Source organism: Callorhinchus milii, unplaced genomic scaffold (genome assembly GCF_018977255.1).
Source record: "Callorhinchus milii isolate IMCB2004 unplaced genomic scaffold, IMCB_Cmil_1.0 Scaffold25, whole genome shotgun sequence".
NCBI classification, from domain to species: domain Eukaryota; kingdom Metazoa; phylum Chordata; class Chondrichthyes; order Chimaeriformes; family Callorhinchidae; genus Callorhinchus; species Callorhinchus milii.
Window position 1 is genome coordinate 37583 of NW_024704766.1, and position 25579 is coordinate 63161.

The following is a 25579-nucleotide window of genomic DNA, read 5'->3' on the forward strand; positions in this document are numbered from 1 at the left end:
GAGCCAGCCCCAGCAACACCGTGCCAGCCCCAGCAACAACGAGCCAACCCAAGCAACACCGGGCCAGCCACAGCAACCCTGAGCCAGCCACAGCAAACACAAACCAGCCCCAACAAACCCGAACCAGCCCCAGCAACCCCAAGCCAGCTCCAGCAAACCCGAGCCAGACCCAGCAACATAGAGCCAATGCCGGCAACCCCGAACCAGCCCCAGCAACCCCGAAACAGAATTTTACGAATCAGTCTGTTATTCACAGAGGGAGCTGTGTGTGAGGGTGTGTGTGTGTATAATGAGGGTCTCTCTCTGTCTAGGTGTGGAGAGGTTAGAAAGATGGCAGAGGAAGCTGTGTGTGAGGAGGTTGTGTGAGAGTGTGCGTATGTATAATGAGGGTCTCTCTGTACAGAGGTTGGAGAGATGGCAGAGAGCTGGAGAACGCAATAACATCCTAGGATATGGAACAGCGAGCATCCCCAGCCCCTAGCACAAACCCTCCCCCAGACCCACGCTCCTCACTGTACCCCAAGACGTCTGTGGCTCGTCCTCACAAACAAGCCGTCATCTCCTCCTTGCAGCGTTAGTATCCCACCTCACCTTACCCCCTAACCACCCCTTCACCCCTAATTCGCCTTCACCCCTAATCCGCTCTCACCCCCTAAACCTCCCCTCACGCCCTTCACACTGTAACCCCCTCAACTCAGCCACAACACACACACAGCAAACAAGCCATCATCCCCCACAGCGTGAGTACCCCACACCCACTCTGTGTTTCTATTGAACAAAATCACCCATAACTATTTAAACCGACAATTTACTTGTGAAATTCAAGATTTTCCAAAGAATCAAGTAATGGAATGCTGATTAGAATGACGAAATTATAAAAATGTTGAACATTGTCCCACAGGATAGATCATCAAGCTCTCTAGGTGTTCCTCAGCTGCTTAGGTGGTGGCTGTGACAGTAATTACTACGTTGACTTGCTCATCCTCTTCGTGAGGGCTTGTTCCAGTGATCGGACATTCAGAGCTTGGCGGAGACTCAGTGGTTGAAGTAGTCAATGGTTCATCACCAGTATCACTGGGGCTCATTTCTGCAAAGTAAAATAGAAACAATCAAGAACACTTCCTGAGTTCACCAAATAAAAACTGCACCCCTGCTTAATTGGGTAAATCATGTTTAAAAGGCAGATCAATAGATACTTGAGAAGGAGTATGTGAAATGATGGGAAAATGGATTGAAAAAACTACATTGACCTGATAAACTGACGAAATATGGAGAATGATCGAGTGATATCTGTAGGGTTCAGGTTATGCATCCTCTCATTCATTTTCAAATCCCTTCTTGTCCTGGTACCTCTCTACCTATCCGATTTACTTCTCCCACCAGCCCCACTCCACTGCCTGCGCTCAGCTGGCTCTTGCCCTGTTTGTCCCTTGCCCCCTCCACTCCACCACTGGTGGCCATGCCTTCAGTCACTATGCCCCAAAGCTCTGGAATACTCTTCCTCAATCCCTCCGCCTCACTCCCTCTATCCCCACTTTCAAATCCTGCCTAAAGATCTTCCTTTTGATCGTGCTTATGGTCACCTTGCACTCACTCTGCCACTGTAAAGTGCTATGGGACGCTACCCTGTGTGAAGGGCACTGTATAAATGCAAGTTGGAATTTATGTCTATAAATGACACCGAGTCTGCCAATCATTTGGTCTGGATCTGTTTCTCATCCTCTTCAATTTTTCTACAACTCAATAATGAAGCGTTTGCTCCTTTGGGGATAATTCAATATCAGTTGGAAGCACTTTGGTACATTGTCTAGGTGACCGTACATGACTTGTATCCAAGCTGTGAACAGGAAGATGATCCAATGCTCTCGTGCATTTCATGCTGTACTGTTCTGCTCACTAGGAAACTCACAAGGATGTCCTGGTGCCTGGGCTTAAACCCTTACCTATTAGATGTCAAATGACCATCCAGTGACTATCTTCCTTGGGGTAAGGTAAATGGGATCTCCTTGTAGCTGAAGTGGCTACAAAGCGACGTGTTTGGCAACGGAATGACAGAATTGAGTCAATCCTGTATGGTGGTAGTCCAGTTCTTGAACCAGACAGTACGCCACAGCAGAGAGCCCAGGAGCGTGAGGAGGGAATGGAGTGAGGAGGAACAGAGTGAGAATTCTGTTTGGTAATTCGGTGCAGAGGGGGAATTCAGTGCAGGTGAGAACTTGTAAAGGAGAAGCAAAACCCTCAAGAGCCTGCACAAAAGATCACATTCCTGTGACGGTAGGTGTTGAGTAGGCATGTAGTATATAACGAGTGTGGGCAAGAGAATAAAAGGGGTGAAATTACTTGTTTTTACCTATTTACTACCAAACTATTGAGACAGATCACAAAACATGACTGAAAACCTGGCAGGGCAGCTGAGACCCATTCCATGCACAGTGTGTGCCATGTGGGAACTCCAGGAAGGTTCATGCGTTTTGCACAAACATGTGTGTAGGAAGTGCCTCTGGCTGCTTGAGCTCAGGGTCACTGAGCTTGAAGAGAGGCTACAGTCACTACGGGAGGCTGAAGAATTTATGGATCAAACTTTTCTGGAGGTGGTCACCCCACAGCCACGGAGAGTTGAGGAACTGGTCACCCCAGCTGCACAGGGGCCTCAGAAGAGTGAGTGGGTGACCATCTGATGTGGAGCAAAAAAAAGACAGGCAGTACAGAAATCCCATAAGAGTGTGCCACTCACAAACCGGTTCTCGATACTGGTGAGGATGCCTCTGGCGAGAAGAGTCAAAAGATAACAGATGTTCAGGGGGACAAGGGGAAAAACGCCAATGCTATTGTTATTGGGGATACAACAGTTAAAGGGATAGATGGGCGTTTCTGCCATAAAAGACAGGACTCACGCATGGTATGCTGTCTCCCTGGGGCCAGGGTGCATGACATCATGGAACGAGTGCAAAATATACTACGGGGGGAAGGGGAAAATCCAGAAGTTGTGATCCATGTTGGGATCCATGACGTAGGTGATAAAAGGGCTGAGATCCTACAGGGAGAATATCAGAAGCTTGGGAAGAAGCTAAGGAGCAGGGCCTCAATGGTGGTGATCTAGGGATTACACCCAATGCCTTATGCAAGTGAATACCAAACCGGGAGGATCAAGCACATGAATGCCTGGCTGGAGAAATGGTGCAGGAAGGAGGGCTGCATGTTTCTAAACCACTGGGACCACTTCTGGGGCAGATGAGTCCTGTACATGAGGGAAGAGTTACACCTCAGCAGGTCTGGGACCATTGTCATTGCAAATGGTGTGGGGAAGTGTTCAAACTGATTTCGAGGGGTGATGGAGATCAGAATGTAGCATCAGGGAGGGGAAACGAGTGACATAGCGGACGATGAGAGACGAATAGAAATGAAACAAGGAATAGTCCAGCAAGAAGTAGAAAGATGGGGGAGAATTGTAGAGTGGATTAAGCCGGTCTTGGAGTGCATATGTGTAAATGCACGGAGCGTGACCAATAAGCTTGGTGAGTTGCGGCTCAAGGTACCCCATGGGGCTATGATGTAGTGGCAATTACGGACACTTGGCTCAAGCAAGGACAGGAATGGGAGCTGAATATTCCTGGCTACAACCTATTCAGGAGAGATAGGAAAGGGAAAAAAGAAGGGGTGGCAATACTCATTAGGGACATGGTCACAGTCCTGGAAAAGGACAATGTGTTAGAGGGTCCAAAAACTGAATCTATTTGGTTAGAGTTACGGAGCAGAAAAGGACCTATTACTCTATTAGATATTTACTATAGACCTCCAAATAATGGGAAGGAGATAGATGAGGAAATCTGCAAGTAGATTTTGGAGAGATGCAAAACCAATAGAGTAGTGATAATGGGGGACTTCAATTATCCTAACATAGACTGGGAAACACACAGTGTAAAGGGCAAGGATGGGGAGGAATTCCTGAAATGTGTGCAGGAGAACTTTCTGGATCAGTTTGTTTCCAGCAGTGCTGGATTTAGTTTTGGGAAATGAAGTGGGGCAAGTGGAGCAGGTTTCAGTAGGATAGCGTCTGGAAAACAGTGATCACAATATCATTAGGTTTAGAATAGATATGGAAAAAGACAACAATCAATCAAAGGTAAAGACCCTCAACTGGAAGCGGGCAAATTTCAGTGAGCTAAAAAGGGACCTGGCCAAGATAGATTGGCAGGTAAGACAGCGAACGAACAATAGGAAGCCTTCAAAGAGGAGATAGTTCGGGGACAGAGCAAATCCATTCCCACAAAGGGGAAAGGTGGGACAGTCAAACCTCCCTGAATGACTAAGGAAACTGGGATTAAAATAAAACAGAAAAATGAGGCTTATGACAAATGTCAGGTCCAAAACATACAGGATAATCAAATAGAACATAGGAAGTACAGAGAAGTGAAAAGGGAAATAAGAGGGGTGAAGAGATTGTACGAGAAACGATTAGCAGGAAACATAAAACCTAAGGTACTTTATAAGCATATCAAGAGTAAAAGTTCAGTCAAAGGTAGGGTGGGCCCAATTAGGGACTCAAGTGGAAATCTTCTTGTTGCAGCAGAGGACATGGCTGATGTTCTAAATAAATACTTTGCAACTGTCTTCACAAAAGATGATGCAACCAATGCCCCAGTATCGCACCTGTGTGAACAGAAATTGGATATGATAAAAATCAACATTAGAGGAGGTACTAAAAAAGCTGCCAGTGCTCAACATAGATAAGTCACCTGGTCCGGACGGGATGCATCCTAGGTTACTGAGGGAAGCAAGGGTGGAAATAGCGGAGGCTCTGGCCACAATCTTTCTGGAGAGAGGTGTGTAGTGGTGTCCCTCAGGGGTCGATATTGGGACCACTGCTCTTTCTGATCTATTTTAATGATCTGGACCTGGATATAGGGAGCACAATTTCCAAATTTGCAGACGACACTAAGCTAGGAAAAGTAGTTAATGGTGAGGAGGATAGCACCAGATTCCAAGAGAACTTAGACAGCTTGGTAAAATGGGCAGAAACGTAGAAGATGAGGTTGAATGTGGAGAAATGCAAAGTGTTTCATTTTGGTAGGAAGAATAAGGAGAGTCAGTATAAGCTGATGGTACAATCTGAAAGGGGGCAAATGAACAGAGAGATCTGGGGATCCACATAAGCAAATCTCTGAAGGTGGACGGACAGGTAGATAAAGCTGTTAAAAAAGCATACGGGATTCTAAGTTTTATAAATGGGGCATAGAATTCAAAAGTCAGGGGGTTACGTTGAATATTTATAAAATGCTAGTTAGGCCTCAGTTGGAGACTGCGTTCAGTTCTGGGCACTGCACTTTACGAAAGATGTTAGGGCATTGGAGAAGGTGCAAATGAGGTTTACCAGGATGCTACCAGGAATGAAGGACCTTAGTTATGAGAAGAGGTTAGCGAAAGTAGGATTATTCTCCCCAGAGAGAAGATTAAGAGGCGATTTAATTGAGATTTTCAAGATCATAGGGAGGATTTGATAGGTTGAACCAGGAAAAACTGTTTCCACTGGCATGTGGGTCAGTAACCCGAGGACACCGACTTAAGTTAGTTGTTAAAAGAACCAGAGTAGAGGTTAGGAAAAATGTTTTCACCAGCGAGTTGTTGGGATCTGGAATGCATTACTTGAAAGGGTAGTGGAAGCCGATTCAATAACAACTTTTAAGAGAGAAGTAGATGGGTGTTTGGGGAGGACAGGATTGCAGGGCTATGGAGAGGAAGCGCGCCAGTGGGATTGAGTTGGATTTTCTTTCGTAGCCAGCGCAGACACGATGGGCCGAATAGCCTCTTTCTGTGCTCTATTATTCTATGAATGCTGCTGATGCACCAGCTAGCTTGATATGGAGGGAAGAACTGGGCACTGTGCCAAGAATTCTTCCTACTCAACTCCTGTTAACCCATCAAACGAAAGTCCAAAGCAGTAGCAAGCTTGCCAGACAATGCTTTCGATGGCATGCTGTGCGGTTTCAGCTGATTAAACTGCAGGATGATCACCAATGCCACCCAAGTGTCAGACACCTGGCCAACCCCAAAGAACAGACATGATATGCAACTAAATTCTTACCTTTCCACAGCCTCAACACAAATCTAGAGTCCAAGGAAATCCCTGCTCTAGATCTCCACTTTAATTTATTATTGTAGAAAATCTGGTGAATTAAGTATTTTATTTTTTCAATTCTGTTTCTGAAATCTACATTAATAATGACAGGCTAGACTTGAAATCAGCTGATGACAAATTATCATAAGGAACAAACTATGAAAGATCAAACATTTCAGCCCAGTGTGAAGAGTTCTGTAGCTCAGTGGAGTCCTGTAGCTCAGTGGTTAGAGCACTCGCTTTGCAAGTCAGAGACCTGAGTTCAATTCCAGACAGGGCAAAACCTTGGGCAAGTTTCCTTACTCCACACAGAGCCTAATAATAATCCCTCCAAAACAAAACAATAATAAATTGGTCATTTTCAATCTACGACTGTTTGTGGGACATTGCTGTGCGCAATTGGCTGCCGCGTTCGCCCACAAATATACAGTCAATTCACTTTAGAGTCTATTCTGTGAAGCGCTTTGGGACATCCTCCCAACGTGAAAAGCGCTATATCAAATGCAAGGATTATTATTATTAAGAGACGCAACGAGGAACTGTTACCAGATTCTTGTGTAAATTGTGGTGGTACTGTTCCAATATTCTCATTTCTCTCAGCAGGGAGAGGAATTTCAGCAATTTCTGCATCCTCCGGGAAATTAATCTCCTCACGTGACTCACTGGGTGGTCTCCTGAAAAAAACAAAATGGAGTTTCTAAGGGATTATAATAAGCAACAACATTAACCACAGCAGCTTGCATTTATTCAGCACCCTTCACATGGGCTAGCGTCTCTGAGCACTTATGAGTAAAGCCACGTGTTTTTCATAAATACAAAATAACATAAAAAAAGTTTAAAATGAAAAACAAACAAATGCCAACTGCTGTCGCTAGTGCCTATTTCTTCCCCTTAACCTGCCTGACTTGCCTTCCATTGGCTCGCTCTTTAATCCAACCACCAAGCTCCAGAGAAGTATTAATGCGGAGTGAAGGTATTAATGCAAATGTAATAAAAATCAATCAAATAATTTTTTTAATGGATAAAACAAACAACAAGATCAATTTTACGGGACTCTACCCATGAGTACTATGCAATACGTCTGCAGAAAAGCAACACAATGAGCATTGGTCATTTTATCTCTCAAGCCCATTAATTCCTCAAACAAAATAATGCAGACAAATTCAAAATCCTGAGAGTTGAACAGGTAACTAAGAAAGATGATGCTGCAATGGTTGAGAACACGATTGAGGAGTCCAGCCTAAATATTTAAGAACTATTGACTGCCAGGTACTTACAGACGAAACAGCAAATTGTGTAACCCTGGAAAATAAAGAATAAATTAGTAAAATCCATCAATATCAATGCATTATGAAAACAGAAGTGAAAAATGAAACATGCGATGGACTACTTATGACCAATAATATTAATACTGAAAATGTTGGTATCCTGGCCAACAATCTTCCAGATATATTGATCATTCACTTCAATTTCGCTGTTTAAGATATCTTCAATGCTGCTTTTGCCACCAAAATACACAGTCATTATACTTGCCAGCAATTTCCTGTAAAGCACGTTGAAACAGTTCAACAATATAATTACTGTATCAAAGCCAAGAATGATTATTAACAATATTTGCCACAAGCTCAGGTTACTTACATGGGTTGTTATCACGATTCCTTACAACATATTGAAATATCAACAAGGTTGTCACAGCAGCCAGCAACATTCCGGCCACAGCAGCACCAATCACAGCTGGGAAAGCATTAAATGGTGGATCAGCTGAAAAACATAATGTTAAGCTGCTTTTTCTTTTTGTTTCTTCTCAAGAAGGACTTTTGGCAGATATCAAACTTACTTAAAATGATAAAAGTACAAAGATTTACGGTTCATCCTGAAAGATGCTTCTGTGCAAGTATTCCTAAGGGTGGTTATTTGAGTAAAATATTTTCTTGCATTATGGGTACTTAACTGAGTCCAATTTGAATGGAAGGAAGAATCATCAGAAGGTAATAATTTAAGAATTGTAAGAGATCTTCACTGTTGTTTGCTGTTGCCTCCTGTGATGGTTTGCTTAAATCCTGAAACAGGAATGCTCCACAGAACCACAGAAAATGATACCTAATTCATGAACTCTTTGAAGAAGGTGTGATTTTATAGATCGAGGTAAAGTTACATAATTACAGGGCAGAGGGAGGCCATTCGATTCATTGTGTCTGCACCAGCTCTCGGGACATTCAATTCCCCCTGCCCTGCCCTGTCTTCCATGCCCAAGCTCCCATTCCCCTTCAAGCCTCTAACTTGCAATAAACCAATTTATTCTATCTTGAAACCCATCACAGATTCTGCCTCTAGTCACCTTACTTTCCAGGAACATTTTTTTGGGCAACGCTGTGAATGGCGCTGTACAAATGTAATTTTGCTGTTGTTACTTTCCAGGGTCAGACCACCACACTGAAGAAAAGTTTATCTGAAATGTATCTATGAACATGTGATCAAATACGTCTAATGCACTTTGGCTCTATTGTTAAAGTTGGACCATAATAAACTCTTAGAGCCAGATCACCCAATGCCGGTCTTCCAATAATGAATGGCATTGACCATCAAACAATGAATAATATCAAAACTTGCAATATTTCCTTCTTTCGTCAAATACATGTTTCAGTATGAAAGTGAAAATACTAAATGTACGTCTCTTTGTAAATATGCAATATTTCTGATTGGTATTTGATATAAAGTTGTCATTGTGTTGTCTCGCTGGGCAGCAAAGTGTTGATTACCTACTGTGGTTATCACTGTGGTAAATGGGAAGAGGCAGGTGCAGAGTAATCCTCTTTTCCTAGGAACAGGCTGTAACTGGAAACAAATGGGTTAAGGAAAAGCTTGACCTTCTGCTGTGAACTGGGAGAAAGGGTTGGAACTCTTGTCCCGACTCCATAGATACAGCAGATATTTCCTTTTAAAATAAACATGATATTGGGGATATCTGAAAATGAAAGGCTACCTTTCAAAGCAAACCCAGATATTTATGATTCATAACAATATAGCTTCAGCGCTCACAAAGTACGTTCCTGCTCACAATTAAAAATAACCAGAGACTGAACATGGCAGCGATTTGAATACCTCCGACCCCTCGAATTGCCAGATGAAAATAGAAATTGTCCTTTAAACATCTTAATCGTGTTGACTTAACAGGAATGGAGGGCTATGCCTACCGGGAAGCCTGTGGGAAGAAACATGTGGTAATAACAGGAGATGTTAACTCACATATAAATTGGGAGAAGAATAATAGCATTAGTAGAAAATACAGTTTTGTTCCCTTATTAAATGCATTTAAGATGCTTTTCAAAATAACATGTCAATAAGGAAGCAGGTGATTCTCAATTTAATTATCAGTAACAAACATCAAATACTGTTCAGGTGATCAAGTAGCGTTTTTGGAATAATGATCATAATATGACATAATACAACTTTTTGAAAGTAAACCTGGATTTTCTTTGAGTTATTTCAATACATTACCTGGAGTTTTCACTTCAGAAGGAAACCCAGTTGTCCTATGATTGACAGCCAAAATGCGGAAAGCATATAAAATAGAGGGATCTTGACCCCCTAACTTGTGACCTCGGATATCAGCGTCAACTGCACTGACCACAGTCTCCCAGTGGTGTGGTTCTTCCTTTGTTAAAGCTGACGTGCGGCCGTTCGGCATCACAGACCGTCTCACTGGCTGTCGCTGCACCAGGAATCCGGTCAGATCACCTGAGCCTCGAGTGGTCCACTCCAGCAGTACCTCTGTTCTCTGCCTCCCGAACAGCAGTTTGCTGATTGTGACATTTGGAGGCGTAGGATACTCTGTAAATGTTGAAGAAATAAATCGGACTAAAGATAGTTCATGCTGTGCCAATTAATTCCTTCAAAGCTTAAATACATTTCTCATGGATTTAGTCTTAAAACTATTTATCTTATAATTTAAGATCATAGAGAATTTTACAATACAAATTTGCATTTATATGGGTCTTTGGCAGGATGTCCCAAGGTACCTAAGGGTCGTGGATTGGCACCCAAGCTGCGTGGGGGTCGGGGGGGGGGGGGAGAGAAGGATAAAAGTTAAGAATTTTCTAATATTTTGCATGATTTTAGCCTTTAATGTTGTTCCACGTTTGGGAACAATATTAGAGAGAAGTGTAAACTGAAACAATCAAGTTCTCCACAGGATTTCTGTGTTTCTGGAGTTGGGGGAAGAGAAAGATGGTAAAATATCTGTGGGAAGAAGTATGACAGGATGGAAGAGACACAAGAGAATGAAAATGTAAGATCTTTTGCAGATCATGAAATATCTGCAGAACCCAGAGTTTTTTTATGGGGTTAAATCTGTTATTGTTTAGGTTTTGTCGTCAGTAGAAGGAAATGGACTTGAATATAGTTTCTCATTCCATGTTTTCCTATATATACGTACACAAAGCACAACTTAAAACACAAAATTCAAAGCCACAGTGCATAAAAAGAGAAGACTTGATACTTTTGACATGAAGTCTGATGACCAGGGTGGAATACCCCACCACGTTTAGGGCTGTGCACCAGTAAGGTCCGCTGTCACCATTGCCATCGGTCTCCCTCACTGTAAGATTGGACCAGAAGACCTCTTGATGCAGCTGGTACTTTTTCGGTGCCAGCCAAATGCTTTCGTTCCGATTGTTGTACCAGATAATTTCTGAGACAGGATAAGCAACTTGCAGTATACAGGTCAGGTGGACATCACTCCCTTCAAACACTGTCATCGCACTCCTTGGTGTGACGAGAACAGGGGCTTCTGGAACAACAAAAACAGACTATTGTCCTTCCAACAGATTGTTCTCATTCACCAGCAAACCACTTAAAATGACTTCTAGTTTGCAAATATCAGATTGTCGAATTTATAGCCCATGAATTACAAAGTCTTTAAAATAAGTGGCTGTGCTTTTATAGAGCTCTACCACCTTGGGATTTGTGGTTCACTCGTCATTTCATATTCCAATATTCACAACCGCGAACATTGCCATTAATCCCACAAATCTGATTTGTGAGTATTACAAATTAAACCCTAACTGAAGAAAAAAATTGCATGAGATCACTAGCAAACACATAAACATAGACGACTTATTCAATGGAACAGGAGAGGGGTCAGACACTTGAGTTTTGTACACATTGTATATTAGTTCAGGCAGTGCAAAGTAAAGTTTTAAAATTTCAAAACAAATGTTTAAGATGTTGGTTGGCAATACATCAGACATACCCTGGATTTCAAATGTTACGAAAAGCAAACCATCCCACCAACCCTGTACTGACATTAACAATTTAACCATCAGTTTGGCACTGGTTAACTCTTGTAAGTTATACAGATTCTACATCAATAAGAACGGTCAATGAGGAAGGTCCACTGTCACCGTTGCCGTCAGTCTCCTTCACTGTGAGATTGGACCAGAGGACCCAGAAGAGTGTTTTGAGACCTCTTCCCTATGTGAAAGGCACTGTATGAATGTAAATTGGCTCCTTAGCTCAGCCTCAAGCATTGACTGCATCAATTTCCACGAGTGCTCACTAAACCTGGAGTCCTGTAGCTCAGTGGTTAGAGCACTCGCTTTGCAAGCGAGAAACCTGAGTTCAATTCCAGGCAGGGCGAAACCTTGGGCAAGTTTCCTTACTCCACCCGCCTAATAATAATCCCTCCAAAACCAAAAACAATAATAAATTGGTCATTTTCAATCTACGACTGTTTGTGGGACATTGCTGTGCGCAATTGGCTGCCGCGTTCGCCCACAAATATACAGTCAATTCACTTTACAGTGTGTCCTGTGAAGCGCTTTGGGACGTCCTCCCGACGTGAAAAGTGCTATATCAGATGCAAGGATTATTATTATTATTATTATTATTAAACCTCACCTGTGCAGAATAGGTCCTCTCTACTTTTAACTGCAGACTGTCGTCTTGTACACCCAACTCCATGAGCCATCACCTCCACCTTCGCCTGGGACCACTGACTCCCAATCTCTCAGCAGATCAAATGCAAGATCTCCAACTCCATAGTCAAATCCCTCCATAGCATCGCTCTACCCTACCTCTATGATATCTTGCAGTTCTAGTAGCCTGGCTACTTCTTTTGCTCAGTGAACACTAGCTTGTTCCATATATTCTAGCGTATATGTCCAACAATCGGTAGGCGAGCTTTCATCCTGTTCTCTGGAATTCCATCCCAGATCAGCTCCAATTTCACCAATTCAAAGTCTGCCTCAACTTACTTTTTGATCTTTTCACTCCCCATTCTTCCTCTTCAGCTCTCCCCCCACCCGGTGTAAAGCCTTTTGAGATGTCCTCCTGATGTGAATGCCACTATTTAAGTGTAAATTGTATTGTAATTGTAAGCTGTTATATTTATATTTGTAGGGCAATATGAGGGGACAGTTTACATCATCATATTCGATCAACAACAACTTACATTTATATAGCGCCCTCCACGCCAGGTGGTGTCTCAGAGCAATTAACAATGGCGGAGCGCGAGGCCAAGCCAGGGGAAGGGGGGGTGAATGTAGGCGCAGTCGAAGAGGATCATGTGACAACCTCCCCTCGAATTCCTCTTGATTAAATGGCAATGAGTTCAGCATCTCTGTATAACTTAGAATCTGGTTTCTGGAATCATCCTGATTATTTTTCTTTCTATTTCTACTCCATTGTTTAAATGCCTTTTGAAAGTAGAATGCCCTAAAATGCTCTGCATCTGAAATATTCATAGCAATCAGTCAGAGAGATCTGATTCAAATTTTCTGAACAAATATTGTGCTAGAGAGTGCCAACATGGTTAATGTAATGCTGTTAGTGAAAAATAAATGCAAGGGAATAATTTGAAACTACTCTATAATCCAATTTGTCCCATAGCTGTGGTGTGCAAACTTTAAAGGCTAAAAAGACTCATGGCCTTAGCCTTAGGACTATTATCTTAAAATGCAGCCACATGGATTCTGGAGCTCCCTAGGAGATAATTGTGCCCCAATTGAGGCAGACAACAATAACTTGTTGAAGAAGATTCTGGAACATTTAGATTGTGTCATACCTAGTCGGACACTACACATCTCATCACTGGTTAAGGGATGGGCTGCCTGGCAGACAAAGTCTTTGCCATTGTAAGCTGTGGTAGACTTTAGCACTTGGTTGTTGATTGAACGTTCCAAGTTCCCCAGAGGCTGGTTTCTCCAGTTTTTCCATTGCAGTGAAGCCAAGGGCAGACCTCCCTCCCAGCTACAGGACAACATTGTGTACTCGTTGTTCTTCACCGCAGTCGCAGAACACTTCGGCTGCTCCTCTGGTAAAACTGAAGAGAAATTGAAACGCAGCAGCATGAGAAACAATTTCAAACTAAAACAAATAAATCAACCAACCAACAAAGTTGATCACGACTTGAACAATTGAGCAAGTTCATCTTGGAAACCGAGCAATGTAACTGGGGAGGTCACATTCAACATGTCTTTCTCGGTTGCTGATCAGTCACTAAACTTGAAAGTAATTAATGTTGATGATGATAATCCTATAATAATCTTTACATTTGATATAGCACCTTTCCTAACCTAAAGATATCTCAAAATGCTTCGCAGGATCTCCTCGAAAGTGTAATGACTCTATTTTATAGTACCGAGAATGTTATCCATTTTAGCAATGCATACTTTTATACTATATGAGCAAAAATATACAAGAATTATTCTAAGACTGTGAAAAAGTTGGTATGTTTTAATAAGCAAAACATAACAACACCTTGCATTTATACTGCAGCCCTCATGTGTGGTAGCACTTAAAACTTAAACTATTTGATCAAATTCAATAAAATAATGCAGATATTGGGGTCAAAGTAGTGGAACATTGCATATTTAGTGCAATTGGATAATGATAATAATGATAATCCTTGCATTTTGCCTTATCACATCTTTGAGACGTCTCAAAGCGCTTCACAGAATATACTGTAAAGTGGATTGACTGAATATTTTGTGGGCGAAACACAGCAGCCAATTGCGCACAGCAGCATCCCACACACAGTTGTGAATTGAAGTGACCAATTTATTACTATTTTGTTGAATGAATTACTACCCACCAGAAAAGCGAACAGGCATTCGATGAACAACCGGGTTCCTACTTACTTCTAGGTAAACAGAGGCGTGTGGAGTAAGGAAACTTGGCCAACATTTCGCCCAGCCTGGAATTTAACCCAGGTCTCTCACTTGTGAGGCTAGTGCTCTAAGCACTGAGCTACAGGATTCCACTATAGCTACAGGACTCCACACTAAATGAGCACTAATTTGACTCCAATCTTAAAATTTTTCATTTTCAGAAACTCTGAAATGACCCATTAGTGTGTGCAATGAAAGCAACCTACATGCAATAATAATTCAGCTAACAATACGTACGTGCTGTAGTCCTACAGGACAAGTCTGATCTCAGAGCTGGGTGAGAGGGATGACAGGTATAGGTACTGTTGTTCAGGATATCCTCTCCTGCCTTGACTTTGGTAAGACTGGAATATTCCATCACATCAATTATGCCGTCCTTTACTTCAAGCCACTGGAGACCCGCTGCTGGATGGCCGCCTTGCCACGAGCACCACAAAGCTACATCCTGATAATTATTTACCGCCAGCACTGTGCAGGTGGGCTTCCCATCAGGTAGATCTATACACGGCATGAAGGACTGCAGAGGTCAGTAGTTCACAATACGGGGAGAATTAGAAATACAATTGTGAGCTATGAGCAATGATTAGACAAGCTTGGGCTCTTCAGTTCTTGACAGAAGACATCTCAGAGAGGACCTTATAAAAGTATAAAATTTTGTATGGGATTGAAAAAGTAAACCCAGAACAATACTTTAGAATGCACCAGGATGGTAAAACAAGAAGACATAGGTTTAGAGTTGCAAGGGGAAATTTCAGGTCAGACAGAAGGTTTCTTTACCCAGAGGGTAATACTGGAAGTGGGTGCCAGGAAGAATGGTTGAGGCCAAGACACTGAACTCATTTTAAAATGAAGGTGAGATGCTGTGATGGTAGGAAAGGAGAATGGGTGTTCCAGAAAGTTAAGATCAGATGGGTCGAGGGGCCTTCTTCATCTGAACCAATTGCGTGATCTTATGAACTTATTACCATCTAGACTCTCTCAAGCTGCCTCTTCCCATTTATAATTAGCCACAAGACAACTGGAGACTTAGCCACAGGACGATCACAGATCCAGATCTGATTAATCGCATTTAGAGGGAAGATGGAACATGTCTTACCAATTGATAAACGTTAACTACAGTAACCCTAGAAAAGTGGTCAAATTTGCATCGCAAATCTACACTGCATATCAAGTACAATATCTTCTAGACTCCCCGAAATAAAATCATTTTATTGCTTATAAGGAGAATTGTTGTATACATTGTATCATGAATAATCCTTGTCAATATTCATAATGCATAAGATTAGATACAAATAGGTTTCTTGTAATACATTCAGAAATATACATTAGGCAATCAAGAGGAATGGAAACAAAAATATTTCATCTCTTCATCCGAACTTGTGCTCAAAACCAAAACTGTTTTCTCACTCAGACACTGATTGACTTGTGGTTTCTAGTTTGTGCAGGTGTTTTTCTACTAATGATTTTCCTGTAAAGGTTTATAGAACGTAAAATGACTGGATGTAAAAAGTCATTATTACTCTTACCAAAAATATACTACTTTTTTTGTATTGAATTCCTTTTTCCACAAATGCATCCACTGCACTAACAGTGTTCAGTTGTAGCCACCAGCATGGTTCATCATTGTTAACCACACCTCCCAATTTAGTAGATTCTGCAAATTTGGATATTATTCCCTCTCCAGATCAGTAACGTCAATTGAGAACTGAACAACAGTCTATAAGAGTGCATCCTGAATTGCAATATGAAGTGAAAGACTAGGGTAAAGTTTTCACTGTTTCATAATACGTTCCTTATGTTTAACGTGAGGAACATATTATGAAATGCTTCAAATTTTTCGAACCTAAATAATAAACACATTTTGTATATTGCCTCGGTGAATTCTTAGCTCTGATGTGACCTCATGTACAACATAATAATTATATTGGCAACACTCTAAATGTGAAAATGTTTGTTACTTTTATACTTGTTTTTATATACTAATATTTACATATTCAAGACTGATATTGATAGATTTTTAAAAACTAAAGTGATCAAGAGATATGGGGAGAGGAAGGGTAAATGGAATTAGGTTATAAGATCAGCCATGATCTTATTATTTGGCTGAGGGGCCGAATGGCCGAATCCTGCTCCTAGTTCTTATGTTCTTAATATAATTTTGAAATTACTGATTGCATCACCTGCAAGTTTGTTGATCTTACAAACTTTGCCCTATAAAGACAGAAAATACTGAAAAAGTAAATTATCACAATATTTTGAAAACCTCTTTTAGAATACTTACAGTAGACAGTGAGTATGATTGTGGTCTTGGTTCTGGCATTGAGGGCAGAGTTCTGTGCAAGACACATGTAAGCTCCTGCCTGACTTCGGGATATTTTCTTAATGACAAATCGCTGCCCTGAGTAAATCTGGGAGTTATTGTAGAACCAGATGTAGTGGCTGGGTGGATTGGAGGAGGCTGAACATGTCAGGAAGATGGTATCCCATTCAATTGCTGAATATCCCATTGAATTGAGAGTGTATGGAGTAACATTAATGAATGGCTCATCTGGGCCAACTGCAAAACAAAGAACAATGATCACTTTTGAATACGGATGCTTTGTTACTAATATTATAATTGTTAATTGGGTGTAACATAATTTATAACAATGACTACATGATTGACGGTCAGTCTTTGGGCAATGCTTTTGAAACCTTCACACTCTATCTCAGTATAAACATTCACACTTTAGCTCCAAGGTGAATAACTATACAGAAGGAAAAGCCATGTCCAGCCACTGCGACTTTCTCTCTGAGTCAGAATTGCTAAATTAATGCTAATTATTTTAGAGTTGTCAACAACTTTGAGACAAAAAAAAAATAATTACCTTACTTTTGATATAGAGCCTTCCAACTCAGGAGGATGTCTCAAAACCCTTCATAGGATACATTTGTTTGACTGTGTGTGTTTTGTGAGCAAATGGGACAGCCAATTTATGCACAGCAATGTCCTACAAACAGCCAAGAAGTGAATGACCAAATTTATTTGGGTGACTATTGGCCAGATTGTTTAGAGTAACTCCCTGCTCCTTTTGAATAGTGCAGTGAGATCTTTAACATTCAGCTGAACGGGCAGATAGTCCTGTTTTTTTTTACATCTCTTCCAAAGAACAGCACCTCAGACAATGTTGTACAGTGCCAGCATTATATTCACATCTTGGATTATGTGAGTTCCAAGTCCTGACATGGAGCTTGAACCCACAATCTCTGACTCACAGGCAAGAGTGCTACCAACTGAGCCAGGCTGAGCAGAATATTGGATGAGATCGCCCCAAACACATTTCAATTTCCATCTTGAAAGTTACGAGAAGGACGTTTCAATCTGGATTGAATTTGAAGAGGGCAAGAAAAGAATGGACAGCTGCTAAGTAGACTTCCCCTCCTCCCAACCCCTTACCCCACACGCTTTTTTTAGAACACATATAACTAATTTAAGGTGAATGGTAATTACTAAATTATTAAGTCTCAATCTGGCAGTAGGTCAAGGGAATTTTGGTTCCCTAAGGGTGGGCTTTTTGTTGTGACGTAGTTCCCATATGTATCACTCAAACACATACTAATTTTATTTTTGGGAAATACATATTGTACCAGGATCGGACCTGGCTATAATTGAATTTAGTTTTTCTTCAAATTGTGTACAATCTTAAAATTTAAGAGCCTTAAGTCTAGGATTCTGAGAATGTTGGTCCTCTGGTTCTATTCTATTGACAGGCATCTTCTTCGCAGAATTTTTCTTCAGATATTTACAAGGACTCACATATCACTTCAAGCCACAGTGGGTCGCTGCTCTCTTCATTCACCTCACTCCTGACAGAGCAGGTGTACCATCCTGTGTGGTTCCGGTGGACAGAAGTTAGATTCACTAGCCCTCCTGTTGCTTCAGAGACATTCACAAACTTTTTTGACAGCGTGGACTGCCTAGTCCAAGTGTACTCAAGGGGTTGAGTTCCATTTTCCACTGTGCACAACACGAATGCTACAGAACCCTCTACGGGGGATGAGTTGCTCAGCTCAATGAATGGTTTGGAAACTGGAACTGAAAGATAAAGGAGTACAATTACCTAAACAATGTAAAGACAACAAGAGAGGTTCAAATGTAGAATCAGTCCATTTGGTTGTGTCAAACTGGTATCCCATTATCATTGTGATGGAATTCTGAAGGGCTTCAAACCCATGGGTTGATCAATAATTAAACTATTGACTAGTTTTTTTATAACTAAATGAAGTTCATTAATTAACACAAGTATTAAAAATGCTATCCCAGCTTTCGTAGGGTAAGTAAAAGGCATTTTAAAATAGGCCTATCTTATTGAACATTTTTTTCCCTTAGATTCACATCCCTTTTAACACAGGTGTTGATAAACACACCACAGGTTGCAATGTTCTTTAGCTTTGTTGCTCTCTGGTGATTACCTCCCCGTCTCCACCACCTTCAGTCACATCTGGGAATTATAGACATAAATCTGTGTCTTATTGCTCTGTGGTACTCATAATCACAACATTCCTGCCAGTGGCTCTTGAACAAAACATGTGTTGGGATTATTGTGGCTTTCTACAAATGTGGAAGTTAGTGAGGGGGAACACTTTAAGGTCAATTATGGAATAAAAGTATCAAACTCACTCAGAACAAATACATTCACAAAGGTGTACACAAGTTTTGTTCCATCATCAGTCTCGTACAAGCTTTGACATGTGAAGCGTCCTTCCGCTGCTAACTGCAAATTGCTTATGACAAGGGCTGCACTATCAGAGACCACGCGCACATCACCAAAGATTGAAGCCATTTTCTGCAGTTTGGCTCCTTGTCCGTAATTATACAACACTGCTCGGATGTCAATGAAGCCAGTTCTGCTGAAACCCCAGATGTAAATGCTTGGTAAGGATTCTCCACATTCCAGCACTACAGAATGGCCAATGACTCCTTTCACCTGTGTCTCTATGTATTGCACCTCCTCGGTATCAAACATGACCAATCCTAAATAAAACAAAGAACAGGTTAAACCTATAGATAAATGTGAATATTTTGTTTTTTAAGTTAATCTATTTTTTAATAATTGCATGATAGCAGAATAATCTGGGGCTCATTGGTAGTTTAGTGGATACATGTACAACAATGTAAAATATTGACTGAGAGATTCCAGCTTCCACCCCTGATCTGCTCTATTAGTACATTTAAAATAGACCTGAGCCATCAGCCAGGAAATGGGAAATAATAATAATAGTCCTTGCATTTGATAAAGCACTTTTCACATTGGGAGGACGTCCCAAAGCGCTTCACAGAACACACTGTAAAGTGAATTGACTGCATATTTGTGGGCGAACGTGGCAGCCAATTGCACACAGCAATGTCCCACAAAAAGTCATAGATTGGAAATGACAAATTTATTATGATTTTTGGTTTTGGAGGGATTATTATTAGGTGTGTGGAGTAAGGAAACTTGCCCAAGGTTTCGCCCTGCCTGGAATTGAACTCGGGTCTCTCGCTTGCAAAGCGAGTGCTCTAACCACTGAGCTATAGGACTCCACAAATCAGCCAACATTACAGCTTCAGACATTTCAAACTTCCCTTACTCTTAACCTGAAGACCAAAATTGTCTTAAAATTTAAGCTAACGATCCTGCCTGGAAATGTCAACACATGAGGTTAGCTATAATTCAGCCCAAAATATTCGTTATCAGATAACTCTGGCTCCAGAGATAAACAAATTCAACTATTTAGGTGGTTACCTGACACATTCCAATCACACCCAACATGTTAAGTTCTCAACACTTCAGCTATTTCCAAAAATTGTTTGTTTCAAGAATAAAAATTTGTTTGCTTATGTCTGTTAAACAACAGGAAAATGAAGACAGAAACTCAGTCACTTCTGCGGTTGCAGACTCACATTACTGTAATGGCGGTACATTCTTTTTCAGGCTGATGTGTTTATCAGAGTGAAGGATGTCAGTGCTGGAAACACTTTTCTGAACAACATTTCATGTAACAATGATCTACGATTAAAAATAGAGAAATCTCATTTGAGACTGACATGAGAGGGAAAGTGCTCTGGGAAGATACCCTGGATGAGGGAGGCTATAAATGCAAGTTGTTGTTGTTGAAAACCAACTGGAATTTCAGCCTTCTGATTGTCAGTGCTCAGATTCAGCAGAAACTGGGCAGAAATATTACAGGTGAGTTGAATAATAAAGCTCTGTGAACTCATTGCAGCACTAAATGTATTTTTTAAAATTTATTAATGAATCATTACAATCATATTTTTACTATAATTAGTATTTTTTTTAAATTAATTATTATCCCATAATTCTTTTAAGAAAGAAGCAGATAATTATTTGGGGAGGACAAGTTTGCAGGGCTATGGGAGAGCGGGGGAGTGGGATTGATTTGGATAGCACCCTGCAAAGAGCCAGCACAGACTCGATGGGTCGAATGGTCTCCTTCCGTGCTGTATAATTCTATGATAATACCCCACAATATCTCTGCAATTTCCTGTGGTCCTACCTCTTCACCCATTCTCTCTACTCCACCAAATTTGGCCTGCTTCATGCTCCCCTCCCCCTCTCTACCACCGTGTTTGGGTGGGCTTTCAGCCACTTTGCCCCTCATTGAATGGTTCTCTCACTTTATCCCATCTCTCAATCATTCTTCCTCCTTCCTTTTTCACTAGCAAATGCCATCTAAATGTCAATCCCTTTGACTTGACCTTTAGCCCAACTCTTCCATAACCCTCCTATCTCCTACCCATCATGTGGTCCCACTTTGTCTTTGCAGATAGAACTCTTAGACATTCTACATGAAAAGCTGTAAATTTCAAATTGCTTTTGCCCTGTATAACAAAAATACTAATCTTTGCGTCCTTGCAAAGCACTTCACAGGATTTACTGTAAAATACAACAGTGAACATGACAGCCAATTTTCAAACAGCAATATACCATAATTTTATTTGGAGAATTATGGGCTAGAACCCCAGGAAAAACTCCCTTCTCTATCAACCTAGACCACGATGAACAAACCATTAACCTATCAGTTTAAGGAATGCTGGCTTATCAGCCTGTCCAATGCCACTGTCCAATTGTCAGCAACTGCCTTGAAACAATTTTTCCCTGTGAGTTTGCAATAGCGATCAGCACTCATAACAACATGCAATATTGAAAACTCTTACCATGGGCCAGAGGAGTGAGGATCCAGAATAACCTGAAGAGGATGTTTAGATGTAAATTCCAAGTCACTCCATCATCCATTTTATAAACATAAACATACTGCTTGAAAATCCTCAGGTTGTATGGTGAACACCCTTACACTAGCATAAAACAATCACCTGCTCCACAATTCCTATGGAGTCTTCTCAACCATTTTACAATCTTTGTGCATTTCTGCTTGAGAGCACGAGTAATCACAGTAAATCCTGGACTGAGTTATAGCAAGAAAAACACCTGTTTATTGCAAAGCAACAGCACCCGGTCAACATTCCCTCAGACTGACTGAATTATTCATTTCCCTATCCTTTTACAAATCAGTCTCTAATTACTAGTTTACTTCAATTCTCCAGCCGCAGTATTAATGTTGAGATAAACATTTCTTAAAGTCACTGTATAATAATGCTTAACAATTGATTCAGATTGAGCCTCATTATAAGCCTTATCCTATTGGGGACAGGAGTATCATTTGACATGAAATTGTGAATGTTATTACATGCCTCATTCAGTGGTTCGCTCCAGTACCTCACAACTGTGCTGTACAAATCAACCCGATGCTGCAATGGAAGGACAGAAGTAGAAGGGGGATTCTCAAAAGATGAGACCAAATGGGCTGAAGGATCATCTTCATAGTAACCTCTCATGATCTTGTAAGCATTGTTTTTTTTTGTCATCCAGATGTTTGATACATGGGGAAAACCATCACTGTGCTTAAGAGTATTCAAACCAAACTGAGAAATTTAGATCACGAGTATAAGAAAGCCTGGAAGGAGAAATGGGCAATTTGTCCATCAAAGCTGCTCCTTCCTTATTAATTTGATCATTTGTTGGATAGCTCCCTGTGCTCTCTCCCTAAACGTCTTGGAGTACGTTATGAAGTTTCAGAATGTCTTTCAGCTTTTAAGTCTTGGTCATGGGTCATCCATTGGTTAGAGGTGTGCAACCTTCCTGTCGATTGAGGATGAAGCTTTGTCTGTCCAAGATACCAATCAGCCTGTCTTAGTGGTAGCAACAGAAGGTTGTGGGTTCAAGCCCCATGTCGGGATTTGAACTTATATCGTCTTGGCTGACACTCCAATGCAATGGAGGTGCCATCCTTTGGATGAGACATTACATTGAGGTTCCCTCTGCCTAATCAGACAGACATTAAAGATCCACGGCACTATTCAAGAAGAAAAGGGATTTTTTTCCGGTGTCCTGGCCAACATGTCCCCCAAATAAAATGGACCATTTACTTCATGGCTGTTTGTGGGGACATTGCTTTGTGCAAATTGGGCAATTGGTCATTGGGCAACTGCTGCGTTTTGCCCACAGATTTCACAGTAAATCCTATGAAACACTTTGGGACCACTTCCTGATGTGAAAGGCAATATACCAAATGCAAGGATTATTATTATTATTATAATAATCCTTAATCTCTTTCCCTCAATAAATATTCATCTACTATTTTTAAAGGTGGATTAAATTCTTTATCTGACAGTCTGTAGGAATGGATCCTTTCATCCCTGAGGAGTTTTTTTCAATCAGGAAACTTTAATTGTTTAGTGGCTTCAATTTGCAGATCTCCTTGATAACAGGTCCCTTAGAAAGAGATAGACTTACAAGTCTTAAAAGATACAGCATAGTTACCAAAATATCCAGAAACCCTGGCGGCTGCCACTAAATTGTCACCTTTTCCTTGACTGTAGTCAATAGTAGAGCAAACCATACTAGCAGAGCAGGATTATGAGAAAATAAAATTTTCAGTTTTATTCCTTGCTCTGGCTGGATGCCCTGATTCTGTTTTGAGTTACTGAAATGCTTCCAGTGAAAACTCAGATCTCACTATCAGAAAATTAAAGCAAACCATAAATAATTTGATTCCCAAGTATCATTGCACTTCTGCATTAATAGTGGCCCAAATGTACTTTGATGTTACATCTCCTAGAAACACACTAATGTTGAAGGAAAGCTTTAAATATCAATTTAAACCAAAATAGACTGGATTATCATCTTTTCTGGACATATGATAGGCAGTGGTCAGCAAATCTGAACTCATCCTACAGGATTATAATAATTCTTAAATCACCTTTAACATCAGGAGGATGTTTCAAAGCTTCACAGGATTTACTGTAAGTTCACTATTTTAGTTGAATACAGCAGTTAATTTTGTCCATGGGTGTGTTCCACAAACATTCATGAAGTGAACTATCAATTTTATTTGCAGAATTGTTGGTCCACTGGGAGAAACGCCCTTCTCTTTTCAAATAGGATTTTTAATGTCCACCTGGAGAAGTTCGGTTTAACATTGCTCCCTGAGGATGGCAGCTCTAGCAGTGGAGCATACCTTCAGCACTGGTACAACATACAGCTCAGATATTACTTTAATTTATATATATTTCTCTATTTGCCCTATAATGGATTACATGTATCTAATTCCATCACCTCCTGTTTAATACAAATGTATACATTTCGGGACGTCCTCCCGACGTGAAAGGCGCTCAATAAATGGAATCTTGTTGTTGTTGTTGTTAACCTGGTGATCTATTTCCATAAGTTAATTCATGACCCCTTCCTAGATGGACCAGCTTGTGCCCAATTTAACAAGCACTGCATTGGAGAATATATGGAGAATATATAAATCAAAGTTGTTGTTCAGAATCAGCTGAGACTGTATGAGTTCCAAGTCTTGATGTGTGGCTTGAAAGCCACAACCTTCTGACTTTGGGAGGTGAGAGTGCAACCAACTGAGCTAGACTGACACATTAACAGTACAACAACTTGCATTTTATATGGTGCCCTTCATGCTGGGTAATGTCTTGTGCTGAAAAATGGCCTATTTTACGCCGAACTAGGGAGAAAGGGAAGGTGACCATGTTAGATGACCCTTAATATTTATTTGACAAAGGATCATCAAAAGATGATTACAACAAATTCCACTGGATGATAAAACACTAATTTAGGAGAAATGGTTTTCAATCAGATTGGACTTCACCCAGAAACCAAAGTCTTCATTGCACCTATATAGAATCCATAATTCTCACATTGTAAACTAGAACATACAGCTTGATTTGCAACACATATTACGGGCAAATCCAATCTCAAGTGTCTCTCAGGCAGGCAACATCAAAATCATTTGTGTGTCTACAACAACAACAAGATTACATTTGTATAGCGCCTTTCACATCGGGAGGATGTCCCAAGGTGCTGGAGTATCTCCATCATTTACATAGATTTATATATACTGTAAAGTGCAGAAACAGGCCATTCAGCCCAACTCAATGCTGATGTTTTTACTTCACATGAGTTTCCACCTACTCCTTCCTCTTAAATGGATCAACGCTATCTACTTCAACCACATTCTCACTACCTTCTGTATGAAGACGTTCCTCCAAAGTCCTCTTTTAGATCTCCTAGTCACTATCTTATACTTGTGGTTGTAGACTCACCAGCAATTTCTGTGAGCTGAGAGATTTGAGGAAAACAAGTATTTGAAATAATTCATTCCAGATCTAGTCCTGTTGAATCATTTTACTGAATAATTTACATTGTAACTGAGAACGTGAGACTGATTAAGTTTCTAATCCTATTTAAGCACTATTGAGTGAAGAATTGCTATTGCATTCTATCTATTGGACAGACGTTGTAAATAATTCAGCTGATTGTTCTACAATATTTACTACTGCTGGAGTCACAGTGTTAGTTATAAAGGTTTGCAATGCAATAAATGGAGTGTGCTTCAGTGGGCTAGAACATGGGTTTGAATACAGCAAATACCAATGGGATGGAAAACCTCTTGGTCTGCTAGCTGTAAGCAAAGGGAGTTTATGGCACCTTCAATCCAATTCCAATTAAAGAGTGAAAACACAGAACAAAATAAGATGTTTCTAAATTGGCATATCATTTACCAATGTCATTAAGACCATTTGAAATTCAGATAAGAACAACAATGCTAAATTGGAAATAAGATGGAAAAACAAACTGGCTTTTCTATAACTTGATCTCAAACTGAGATTGTTAGTTCAAGCGAGATTACTGCACTGGAATTAGAAGAGATAAATTTGCTATTTCTTGGGGTGAACTGG

General features: G+C 40.7%; 1 protein-coding gene across 9 annotated transcripts in view; it reads right to left on the reverse strand.

Annotated features, from left to right (window-relative positions):
- Positions 1 to 792: 792 nt before the first annotated feature.
- The window catches only part of vsig10l2 (V-set and immunoglobulin domain containing 10 like 2), a 28738-nt gene continuing 3951 nt past the window's right edge, over positions 793 to 25579 (reverse strand). For 2 of the 9 annotated variants that reach the window (XM_042343885.1, XM_042343884.1), the window contains exons 3-14: positions 21482 to 21513; positions 18944 to 19297; positions 18080 to 18358; positions 16565 to 16840; positions 14521 to 14781; positions 13179 to 13436; positions 10614 to 10904; positions 9614 to 9946; positions 7754 to 7876; positions 7393 to 7417; positions 6662 to 6789; positions 793 to 1087 (exon numbers count right to left, since the gene is read on the reverse strand). In XM_042343885.1, coding sequence (XP_042199819.1) covers positions 939 to 1087; positions 6662 to 6789; positions 7393 to 7417; positions 7754 to 7876; positions 9614 to 9946; positions 10614 to 10904; positions 13179 to 13436; positions 14521 to 14781; positions 16565 to 16840; positions 18080 to 18358; positions 18944 to 19297; positions 21482 to 21513 — 2509 coding nt within the window. In that variant the 3' untranslated portion in view covers positions 793 to 938. Of the gene's footprint in view, positions 1088 to 6661; positions 6790 to 7392; positions 7418 to 7753; positions 7877 to 7913; positions 9318 to 9613; positions 9947 to 10613; positions 10905 to 13178; positions 13437 to 14520; positions 14782 to 16564; positions 16841 to 18079; positions 18359 to 18943; positions 19298 to 20206; positions 20261 to 21481; positions 21514 to 25579 lie in introns of those variants that run through there. The other 7 variants (XM_042343886.1, XM_042343887.1, XM_007895969.2 and 4 more) reach the window with 6 other exon arrangements.